Source organism: Varroa jacobsoni, unplaced genomic scaffold (assembly GCF_002532875.2).
Source record: "Varroa jacobsoni isolate VJ856 unplaced genomic scaffold, vjacob_1.0 scaffold_1429, whole genome shotgun sequence".
NCBI classification, from domain to species: domain Eukaryota; kingdom Metazoa; phylum Arthropoda; class Arachnida; order Mesostigmata; family Varroidae; genus Varroa; species Varroa jacobsoni.
This window is the reverse complement of record NW_019214331.1, coordinates 38,459-51,038: the sequence shown is the minus strand read 5'-3', so window position 1 is coordinate 51,038 and position 12,580 is coordinate 38,459. Positions and strand designations below refer to the sequence as shown.

The window sequence follows — 12,580 nt, the reverse complement described above, 5'->3', positions numbered from 1 at the left end:
AGTAAGGAAGGGAAGAACCACTGGCGCCGCATTCTGTCTATTCTACTCGCTCATACAGCGCCTATAACCTCACCAACCAGCGGTGGCTAGGACTCTACAGCGTATGGTATGATGGCAGCCTACTTGGCCTAGTTGCTAGGGTGGTTCCCACTAGTGACTGGGCGCGCTCCGCCGGGCACTCCGATATTCGAAAAAAAGGCCTATGCCTCATGATCGGGTCCGTGGGTCTGCTGCTCATTCCGCCGCAGCCTCGAAGACGGACCGGACCTCCTAGGCCGCAAAGAACTGCTGCATCCGTCCCATCCCAGTCTACTGTTACTGCTATAATTCTGTATATATAGTCTTATCATGAAAGAATGACCAGTCACTTACTGCCACTGCTCTTGAACCGTCGAAGACCTGCCGGCAAGATCTCGCAGGTTAGAAATCAGGCCAAGTTGCCAACTAAGCCGATGCGACTAGCGATGTTACGGGCATGTTATGGGCCAACTGCGCGGATGGCCACTCCAGAATAAACTAGAAAAAAGGGCCACTACATCATCAGCATCTTCCAGAATCTCTGACCACTAATCTATGGTGGTTGGTTGTTCCCTCTGTGATTCGAGGGCGCTAACATTTATCCACAACGTGCATGGGTCCCGAAATTTTACCCGGAGTCTTTTTTGAAAGAATGCTTTGGCCAAGCCGAGACGAGCCTCGGGCCGTTCTAGGACTTGTGGGGATCTCTAGTAGAAACAACACCGCGCCTAAGCGCCAAATGTCAAGTAGACTGGTAGCGGATATCATCAAAAGGCATGGGTGACCTGGATATCAGGAACTGAATGTCGGAATGGATTGCCAAACGTTGATTCAGTGTAGGAGATCTAGAACATAAGCAATAATAGAAAATCTAAGCTGGTGCTAGAGAAAACGAATTGACAATCATGACTACAATAATAACAAAGATCTAATGTATTACCTTTTCGTAAAAGTGTGTCGTAGTACGTATGAAAGCCATATATGCGAAACTGAATTCTGGCCGAGCCTTTCACGCGATAGTCTGAGTCAACGTGAATCAAAAATGAAGATTCTGTAGGTTTCCATCATCACTAACCAAATAATAATGTCGATCGCAGCAACGCTATGGGCAAACTTCAAAGGTTTTACCACTATGGATGAACAACACGTACATAGCGAACACCAATGGGACGAACCGGTACAAAAACAAGAGCTCGTTTCTAAAGAACAACTCTACGGCTTATGTAGCCAATTTAATATTCCTGTTTTAATGATACACCCCATAATGAGTACTTATATACATATTTACATAATGATATTTTCAATAAAAATATTAACTTTTATTAACACTATCATTATCATCAGTACTAACCAATGTAACAGAGGCCGAAACAGGAACAGCCATTTAAAAAATGGATCACAACATGAAGAGACCAAATAGTCTCCTCAGAAAACGCAAAATTCAATCTCATCACCTTTGCCAGGCACATTTCGCGCCCTGGCCTGCTTGTATCTAAATGTTGATAGGTCTTTCTCTGTCTACCCCCTCACCCCATCGTCACGATCAGGTTGAGAATGGTCTACCAGTGATTCATTTCGTATACGATATGTCTTCGTCTTGTTCGCGCGGCAAGCACAAGCGCGACACAATCCAAACATCTCTCTTCGCTCTTGTTCTTCTGCGAGCTGCGCCAAACGGCTGTAGCGTCCTTCACATCAGCAGATGACTCCTACGCACGCCCGGCCAAGCCAAAGGCAAGTTGCGGCGCCATCAAAAACTCTGCCTGAAAAAGGAAACATCACGACAATCGCACACGGCGCGACCAGCACCACTGCACGTCACGGGAACGGCAACAACAGAAGAAAAAGAAAACACGATGAGGAAGAATCCCTTTCAGAGAAAAAAACCACATTTGGATTTCAGCACCAGCGCCGTAAAACGCCGTGTTTGCCTGACGTTTAGCGCGGCTTAAATCGTACTTCTGTCTAGCCAAGAACAGGCCGCACAATCACCAACAGCGGCGATGCGACTTGTTCTATGCTTCTTCTGTGCTATTCCATGGTATTATGGTCTATGTAACGTTATTGGGACGGAGCCATTTACAACGGCCTATTTCTAAGTATATTCTTGGATGTAGAATAACGAAGAAACCGAGGCAAAACCAAATAGGAAGATGTGCTCATGAGATTATATTGGCACCCGCTTGATAAGTTATGAAGAAGGAAGCAAATGAAGGTTTTTATGTGAATCACCCTAACACAACATTCTTGTATACGCTGCATGTAAAACAGGCATTGTGGATGCGAAGAACAGTTAATTATTATTATTTATATAATTACTATAGATAAAGGAATTAATACAGTCTAACGGGCTAACTGTTACATCAACGTAGTCGTAGACTTACGGTAGCTATTTAGTATTTTACTATATAACACTGTTTTTTCATCATAACATATTTCGAAACGTTCTTTTACGCGCAAGGTGACGATTGAATTATTCTTGTTACAGTTCTTGTTTAGAACTGTAATTTAATTGGATATTTTTGCAGGTCGCGATAGCCGAAAGCTGAAAACCTATTAAAGGAAATAACTATAACAGTAATAAAAATGATCTATGTTAGAGATCATTTATCCGCAAAAGTTATAGATAAATATTCGTCAGTCGTGTTATCATTGAGGTCGTTGCAGGCAATCAGATCGGGGTGATCAACGAAAATTGTTATCAAATTCTGAAAGTATAACTCATCACTACGTTTCTAGTGCGAATAAAATCTCGGTCGAACAAACCGTACAAACAACATGCATATTGACATCAAAGAGTTCTGAGGAAAGCAAATTATTGAAGGCTCTGTATAAGGGCCTAATTATTCTATTGTGTGTATCTTCTTCTAGAAGGACAAACCGCTTTTTTCCTTTCTGTGTAGTTGCTCTACTTATAGAGAACAGGGAAACGCGTGTTTTTGCAGAAGAGGATGAGACATTTCGGTCGTTCAAATCATGCAGAGATAAATACCATCAGCGTTCAGCAGCACAATAACCGGGCACCAATTTGTAGCGTTTATTATTTTTTCATAACGAACGAAGGCGTTTTATAAGCTGGCAATCGAGATAAGTCTGTGCAATCGATTTTACTGTTATTGAGTGATTGGAAGATTTCGAGAATCAGTGACCTTAGAAACACGTACAGCACTTTTAACTACGAAAGAAAACAGTTATATTGGCTGGTACTGGTTTCACAGCACAGCATACTTTAAAAGCTTCAAAAAGCTACGCATGCTGATAGTTCATTGTCGAAGGACTAGCTGGCGTATGGAAGGAACTAATATCAACTATTGAAACACCTTGACTAGACCCATGACGTAGGGCATACTCTGGCCTGTAACTAATAACGCGATAAAAGCAGCAGGTAGGGAAGGTCATTGCTATAATATTAGTGCTGGCAATATTAGCATCTATGAGCCACGAAACATTCTGTTGAACTATCGTTCGTATCACCTTTGTTCTTGAGTAATTCCGTTCAAGAGCACGTCAGAAACCATAAGTATTACTCAGCTGGAAAAAACAGCTGCCATCTGCAAAAAACCAACAACTCCCTCTCTCTTTTTCAAGGCATATGCCTGATAGCAGGTAGCGGTCTAAAAATTTAGCGGTAACAGCCTACCATTACCTTACTAGTAAAGTGCAGTGTTATACGGCCATACGAGATCGATAATGTCGTACATAAAATGCGAAACATGGTCTGCGTTACAACTGCTTGAGCTCATCTGCAATTTCATATCTAGCTCACAAACATAGCACAGAGTGCAAAATAGATCTATCTGCTTGCCGTAACATCGAATCGAGAGCTCACGATTTCTCGACTTGTAGCCCACTGCGAAATGCAACATGATAACAAAGCATGAAAAATAAGAACTATAGACGACGAACGTGTCACCAAGAATCAAGCAACAGTGGCTTCGCTCAACTGCTCCTTTTCCCGTCCAGCATTTGACACAACCGGTGGCGTCCAAACGCTAACTGCCTGCTGTGATCCTGGCAACGGCGGCAGTGGCAATGTTTGCTTATATCGCCTCCAGCGTCCAGCGAATCAATGAACGGCACAAATAAGCACTTGAGACGACGCATTTCCATGCGAAGCTTCAAAACATCCACCAATGGCAGAATGCTAGAACGCCGAAGATGCAGTCAAAAAAGTATCTGCGAGAAACACTGAATAACAACGTTGAGTTTTGCTACAACACATGATGCCCTTTGACTGAAGTGTGCGGTACGTATATATAGGTAAGATCTATACGAATAGTCACCATCAGAAACTTCGCTGTCAATATGACACGTGAATTACAGATTGCTTAACAAGTTGCTAACAAAACCAAATGAAATTGATATTAATTCTTTCTAATAAAAATTGTGTAATTATAAAGTATTAAAATTGGTAAAGTGTGTGTATAGCAATGAGCACGTCATTACAGTAGCAATCCTTCTCTCGCACCTTATATGTTCAACTGCCAATTTCTGTCACGAGTGAACGCAACAGCTATAATATAATTGCAACGACAACTGCAATGAAAAAAATAAAGGACGACCGTGTCGATAACCGACAGATTTTAGGTAGAAGATGTCGTATTATAATATCAATCGCTGTCAGCGATCCGGTTTTCTCGGCTTTCGACTATCGAGTGACACAATCAACTTACATTGGGGCGGTGCTCCTCTAATCCGTCGATCGTCGATCCTCGAACAGGCACAAAATTCACACTAGTACACATTTACAGGCACAAAAACACACAAACAGAACATTTGCAGTATTTGTCACGTAAAAAAAAAACTGGCAGTGGACGTTTTTCGAACGCCCTTCGCAGAAATTAGTCTATCGAAAGATAACATCAACAATCACTTAAAACCAGATCTCTAATGTGGATGATCGCGGTTCGAACGATTCTCTCCCTCTCTCCCCCTCGCTCTCTCTCTCTCTCGGTCTCTCATACTCTCTGACGCAAGCCATCCCGATGCTATTGTACACAAAGAACAGCCATCGACTAAACGATAAATGGATGCCTCTTCTCTTTGGTTCGTCTATTACATAAAAAAAAAGCCCTCGCGCACCTTTAACATTGGCTACCATCGCTAGCAGACCATCACTGCAGGTTACTATTCCATACCATTTTCTTGGCGAAAAAGATAACCCAAAACCTCAAGTAGCATAATTTGCCGCGTGAATTCAACAGGAACTAAAATTGTCCCCCCTTGTCATTGATATACGGGCAACGGCTGTTAAAACTTAGGTTTAGACTTGTGGTGCTAGAGTTTTCGTTGTGTGGCTTTGCGTCGATACGTTGGAATCAGCTGGTGAGCGAAATTCTTTCCTTAAACGTTGGGTTGGTAGCACATTCTTTGGTTAATTTCACAGATTCATATATATTAAAACAGTTTATTTGGTGAATGTTCAAAGCATGGTGACATAAGCTTATCTTGACTTTCACAAAAATATGGCGAGAAGAGGTCGTCAGTCACACAAACTGGGAAACTTTGCACTTAGGCGATCCCCTCCCCACACGGAGCGGGAATTTGATTGTCACATATTCCAAAAGAGGGCAAAAAGGACACACAATACTACACCTCACAATTTTGATCCTCGTCGCTGCCATGATCATCTATTTCAACACACGGGGTGTGTCGGGGCAAAAACAATAAATTCTACTATGTGTAAAATGCATGCTTCTCGAAATATACTGGTTCGGCGCATGTTGCGTACTTGATTGTCCAATCACTTAGTTTCCACGCAACAATTGACATAATTCGTGGAGATTTCCGAGCTCAGGAGCCCGCGATCCGTTTGCATGCGATGACGACGCGCTGCTGCTGCTGCAGCCGCCATCGCTTCATGGATGGGGTCACCGTGCGTAATGCAGTGCATAATTTCTCAGCGCTAATGTTCCCCTCTGGTGAGAATAGATCTTCCTCTATCCATATATTTGTATCAAGCTATCGTAGCATGCATGGTTATCGATCACAACGCTAGAGTATCACTCCCGTGGACGAGATTCCCTCTTAGTACAGGTGTTGTGCTCATTTGCCGTACCAGCGTCATCTGTGTAGATTTTTCTCGGCGGCTGCGCCTACGACAAGATCAACAGAACCGCGACAGCGCATCACCGCTAGTTACTCGTAGATCAGCAGCATCACCACCTCTGTAAACCTCCTTGAATAGCAGCAGATGCGCTATGCAGAGATCCTAGTTCTTACTGTACTTCTCTATTACTGCGCTCAAATATCGGTGTTTCTTTATGAAAATTTGTACGTATATGCGTATATATCCATCAGTTCGTCTGTCTGTCTGTTGGCTGCCTGGCTGTTCGTTTGAAGGCCGCTGTCGTAGGCTCAACTGGTGAACGCGCAAAATCACCGCTACTGCTATTACAATTACTACCGCAACTGCTTTTGTTGTTGTTATTGTTACGGCTGCTACTTTGTCCGTTGCTTCTGCTATATATGACTACCACTAGAGCCTGCGGTGCAATCGTCATCGTCGGCCCGGCGGCGTTCACTATCTGCCGTTCGTTCCGTTTAGCGTGTGCCGTTGGATAGTAGACGTGTAGCAAAACACCGAAAGAGATCGTAAGGCGCAATAGATCCTTCCAAGATTCACCAGCAGCCATCGCCACGTCCATCAGGAGAACCGCCGTTGTCCACGACGACGACAACGACAACGATATCAGCTGCGTCGTTGTCGCAACAGCAGTAACTGGCCACAGAGCAGCGGCAGTAGCAAGTCGCTGTTGCCGCGGTCGCCGGTACTTCTACGGATCGGCAGGCGGGCAAGCGGGCGGGCGGGCGGGCGGGCGGGCGGGCGTGCGTCGGGCGGGCAGTTGTACCGAAGTGGTACTTCTTCGCTCATGAACACACACACACACACACACACACACACACACACACGCTCAGCGCCAAGCGGCCTGATGGTGCATGGAACCATAAAATATAGGCCAATATACCCTAATTCATCTTCTTTTTTCTGCTGACTCCAATGTTCTCCACGAATATTTTCTGCGTAGAAATAAGCTGCAAGGGTCATAAAGTGCCATTATTAGTGCTATTGTTGCCATATGCTTAAGGCGTATTGTAGCAGCATTTATATAAGGAACACGAAGACTTTAGGCTTTCTAGATTCTATTGGGCACAGATAGTGAGCATGCTCACGGTTATCCTTACAGTCTTCGACGACAGTCAGTCAGCGACCTCTCCTGCGATGCTTCTACGCGGAGAAAATCGTGTACATAGCGCAGCACCATATATTCATATCCTCCCGTGTCAAGTAAGTATGCGATATGCACGATCGCGCTATTGCGTAGCAAACAAGCCTCACTAACTACCAGTAACTGCAGGAGGTTCAGCGGGAGGACTGTGAGTGTTGTAATTATATTTCTACAATTGATTCTATAGAATGATTGACCAGGCCACAGTACCTTGGTAATCGGCCGGTCACCGGTGGTGGTAAACGGTAGCCCGAGCCGCTCGCTCGTTCGCCCGATCGTCATTTCGTTGTTGGCTGTTCACGTTCGCCTTTTACCTTCTCCTGCTGCTGCCGCTGCTGTTGCTGTCTACGGCGCAGCCTTCTCCCGGTCGAGTTGCCGCCGATGGCGACAGCAGCGACGGCCGCTCTTTTCGTTGCTTTTGCCTTTTTTTGCCTAGCTGACTTGCTTCCCGCCTGCTGCCTTCTTTTTGTTCCTTGCTTTCTTCCTTCGTTCGTTCGTTCGCTAGCTCTTTCATCGTCGTAGTCATGATGGCGTGGTTGCTGCAGGCGCACTGCCGCTGCTTCCTGGCTACCTGCTTATTCCATCTGCTGCTGCTGCTGCTGCTGCTGCTGCTGCACTATAGGCGAACGAACGAAAGAACGAACAAACGGACGGATCGAGCGAACACCGCCAACAGCACCACTCGTAGTAGTAGAAGTAGTAAACACCAGCGATACCAAGACGAGGACGGACGGCCGGCCGGCCGGCAGGCGGCGGCGGTGGCAGTCAACCAGTGCCAGCCAGTGTTGTCGCTATCCGTGCTGCTCTTGCTGGTAGCGATAGTGGCGACTCTTCGTTGCTGCTGGTATTGCAGCCGGTGTCGCCGCTCCCTACCCGTGGCTCTATTGCTGGTCTTATTTTGCACATCTCCACATTTGGTGCGGGCTACAGACAGACACAAGGACAGGCAAATGTAAGGACAACATCACCATCCCAGAGCGCGTAATAGCACCGCACTGTAGAACACCGTCTAACCAAAACATCATCCCTGGTGCACTGCTGAGAAGCAGGCTGACAGACAGAAGATCAGAGGGGATGAACAGGCGGGTGGATAGGTTGGCAGGCCGGCAACCAGCTAAGAGTACATTGATTAAATCGTACTCTGCTGTGAGCACAGCACAACGATACTAACAACAGTGGAACGTGCAGCAGCGATGGTAGTTCGACTGGCAGGGGTAACGTAATGGAGAAAGATTAGTGTAGTTAGTTTGTACAAGCGGAATAAAACGAAGCGAAATAATAGCGATGATAAGGGTAGCTTTCGCTGCAGCCGCATAACACTGTGTCACAACGCTAAGATAATACGTCGCTACTGTTCATGTGACTGTGGTGATGATCGAAATCATCTGACCATCAGTCAATCGATAGGTCGACATTGACAAGTTCAACATACTTAGTTGTTGTTACATAAATCTGCTGTAGGTCGCTCATAGAACACGTTTCGGTGCACACACAAATGGGTAGCGAATGATTTAGAATTAAGGATTCTAGTAAGCAGCAGCAGCAGCAGCAGCAGCAGCAGCAGCAACAACAACAAATTGTTGTGAATCTATTAGGTTCAGAAGCAGTCAACAAAATAACCACTAAGGTGGTAAATAGCAAATGTGTATATATATGGAACGACAGATAAAAGCATCCTGCTTCAAGTAGAGAGTTAAACTCCTTCGGTGGTGTTGTTTTGGCGTCACGGTCATTAGCGCTTGCAATGCAAGCAAGTGCTACCATCGTAAGTCTCTGAATTGATTTGTTATTGAATTGATTAGTGTGCCAACAGCCCGCTACTTCGGCGGCTGGCTACAAAACACCATATCGACCGAAGGGACAACTGGCAATATAGCGGTCTACCATCGTTTGTGGTGTTCGAGGAATGGTGCTAATGAGGACGGTGCCGTTCGGTTCTGCTGCGCCATCGGTGAGAACTCCGAAGCAACACATCGGCAAACGATGCCCACCATGACCAAAATCTTGATATTCACATAGCACACAAACGAAAAGTTGTTGTTTGTATTATTGTCGTAGAAGCGCTTCGATCTGAGCGCAACATCATGTTTACTTCAGATCTACTTAAGGATTTTTCATCTAGCACAGACGGGTTACAGGCACCAACACCTGCCTCACGATCGTTTGCTTCGACTGCCATTACTACGGATATCAGTTGATGCTGCCGCACGGGACGGACGGATGGACGGACAGACCAGCGGCGGGCGGCAATCGCCGCTAGTAGATCGAACATTTCTATTCGTACAACTGCTCCAAGTACCACTAGTGCCGTCACCGCACTAACGAACTGCCTCTTGCCTTTTGTCGAACACAGTTTCGTCTATCTACCTATCTGACTGCTGCCTGGCAGCAGCTAGCCAACCAGTCGCTCATAACAGCCTCTATTCGTGTACAACTCGTACAGTCTCCTCATGACTTCTCACTTATGCGGGACCATCCAACAGACAAATGGACACGAATGTAGGTGGCACTTTTTTGTTTGTTGCGAATTTTGTGTGCACTTTTCCAGCCATCAAGCGCTGTAGTCTTTCTGGCTGATTGACCGTCTGATTAACACGATTTGCACTGTTGTTTACGCGAAGGCAACTATTCCTGTTGTCCGTGTCCATTGCGTGTCCCTCTCTGCGTGTACGTGCGAATTTTCCGTTTACTTGCACCACTAGACGGTAGGTGGACAGAGGCTAGTTTCTGACCACCGAATAAACTCTCTACGCTGGTTTGTGCTGCTTTGTTCTTCTGCTGCTATTGTTGCTGCTGCTGATGTTGTTGTTGCTGCTGCTGCTATTTAGCATGAGCTGCTAATGCTGAGACTGCTGCGACTGTGGGGCTAGCTAGCACTGCTTTGCCTGCTGCTGCTGTTGTACATTTGCTGCTAGGGCACAGCACCAAGGTCCAGAGACTCACTACAACACATCGCTCCGTCCAAGTAACAATCAGCCCACAGCAGTCGCAGCAGCACAAGCAGACACATCAACTAGAAGAGAGGGCAACAGCGGAGACAACCAGTCAGCGACCATCGACATAGGAAGCACTAGTGAATACGCCATCAAGCGTATCGACAGACACCAGCAGACACACACACACACACACACACACACACACACACGGCCGGCCGGCCAGCCAGTGCCAGTACGAGTATTGCAGACGACGGCCTGCGCAGCGAGTCAACAAATGGAACCACTGCCACTCGCAAGTGCACCAGCAGAAGCAGTCATGACTTCACGCCTGTAAGCTCTCAACTGAGCGGAGTCAGAAGTGCCACATCTTGACGCGCGTGTCTGCCGAGCATTGGCGACCAGAGCTAGCTCGAGATCGTCTGCCCACGAACCCCAACAAATATCTACGACGACAACGATGATGACGACGACGCCGACGATGACGATGACGACAACAACAACAACAACAACACTTTATGCTCCTCAATGATTAGCGTTATGTCCACACACCGCTCTGCTAGTTCAGCGGATGTAAAGCTCCGGTAACCAATACAAAATATACACAGGCACAGACACACGCACACACACACACACACACGCTTGCTCGCCATGATCGAATGAACGTATTCGTTGCGGGACTGCTCAAAACTGGCGGGTGTGTGGGGACTATGGACAGGCGCTGGACTGGAGATGCAATGCCAATGTTGTTACAGTCACGCTGTTGTTGAAGATGTTATTACTGCAGCTGCTGCTGGTATCGGACGCAATAACAAAACAAGGCATAACAGCAGAACGCGTCAAACCATAAACGAGACAGAAGCGGGACACGCAGAACGAGAATATCGCTGTGTGTATATATTTTAGGAATGTATAGGGAAGTGGTGATGGCAGCGGCTGTGGTTGAGATCGTGCCGTTAGTAACAGGTGAATGGTAGTGATCAGACGAACAAACACGGACGACCGAGCCAGCTATGTCGCTAGAACGTAATCAGACCGTCGTCAGCATCAGCAGCAGCATTGTCGTTGCTTACTGCTACACTTTTGTTGGAGAAAAAGCCAGAGAATTCGAGGCAAAGGGGGACAGACCGAGAAAAAAAGAGACGTACAGAATGGATCAAATGACCAGGCGGAAGCCATGAACGTGGTAGCGCTTGATCACATACACAGATACAGGATGTTTTGAAAAAATGTGCACACTGTGATTTAATTTGGACATTTTTTTTCTGACAGCACAATAATTAGCGGTAATCACGCGAATTTATTGCGAAAATATTACACGTACAGTAGCACTTTGGTTAAGACACTATCTGTGTGATTTAAGGGCATATCTTGAGGAGAATTATTTAGATAGATGGCTTCAACGAAAAGGTTATATGGAATATTCTGCCCGCTTCCCAGATTTGATGCCAATCGACTTTTTTTTTTTTTGGACAGTACTTCCTAGATAGTCTACGCTATAAATACAACAATACAACAATTTCGAAGTGTAAATCAATAGCCCACGGTAATAAGCGGACGTATTGATACCGGTGATAATTTTGAAGATGTGCGATAGGGAAGAAAATGACGCATTTCATGTGGATTCTTTTGCAATGTAAATATTAATTTAATGGAAATGAAAGTGGGAGTTATAATCATTTAAATTGAGCGTACATTTTTGGAGCACCCCCTATATATACATATATAAGAAGGCCGACGCATTTCGGATTTGATAGTAGATAGGATAGTGGAGAATTGGAGTGTACGCAAAAACGCGAATGGAAGTATTAAACGTGTTCAAATAGATTCGCCACCACGAACGAAGGTGGAGAGAGCGGTGGGATCGAGTCATGCAGTTTCGAGTTTTCCGAAGTTGAACAAGGGGCACCCAAGAATAGCTAGCTTCAATGACGCATGGAATACTCTTGGAGACACGTGTTTTTAAATAGACCAGTACAGTGCAACTATAGCTACGGGGTCGCTCTTCTAGATTTCCACATGTGAACCCTGATGATCTACCTAGAAGAGGGTGGCTTTGGACAAATAGAGATTTATGTACGAGTAGGGAATGCCAACGAAGAATCTAACACCGAAATAATGAGCAAAATTTTCTGTAGATGAAGTGCAGCGTATTATTGCCTGTCATTTTTCCTATATAATTATTATTTTTATTATTATAGTCTTGGATTTTTAACTTGCATATAGTGCAACGACTATGACATGCATCGTGTACAAGTGGAAATGAGTTTTTTTCGCGAATGACTATCTGAAAAACCTGCAATCATTAATAGGAGGATTATTTGGGTAAAAAAAAAAAAAAACTGATCACTTTAATTCAACGCACCTAAGTCTGGTTCACTATTAACCGCTCAGAATGCG

The 12,580-nt window shown here is 45.4% G+C and overlaps 1 protein-coding gene across 2 annotated transcripts in view; it reads right to left on the bottom strand.

Moving 5' to 3' along the window:
- The window catches only part of LOC147752181 (uncharacterized), a 47,160-nt gene extending 40,347 nt beyond the window's left edge, over nucleotides 1-6,813 (bottom strand). The window contains exon 1 of one of the 2 annotated variants that reach the window (XR_015314789.1): nucleotides 4,692-6,812. Coding sequence is in view for 1 of the 2 variants with exons in the window: in XM_086972337.1 (XP_086828463.1) it covers nucleotides 4,692-4,763 (72 nt within the window). In the remaining variant the exon portion in view is untranslated. Of the gene's footprint in view, nucleotides 1-4,691 lie in introns of both variants that reach the window. The other variant, XM_086972337.1, reaches the window with a different exon arrangement.
- Between the last annotated feature and the right edge of the window lie 5,767 nt (nucleotides 6,814-12,580).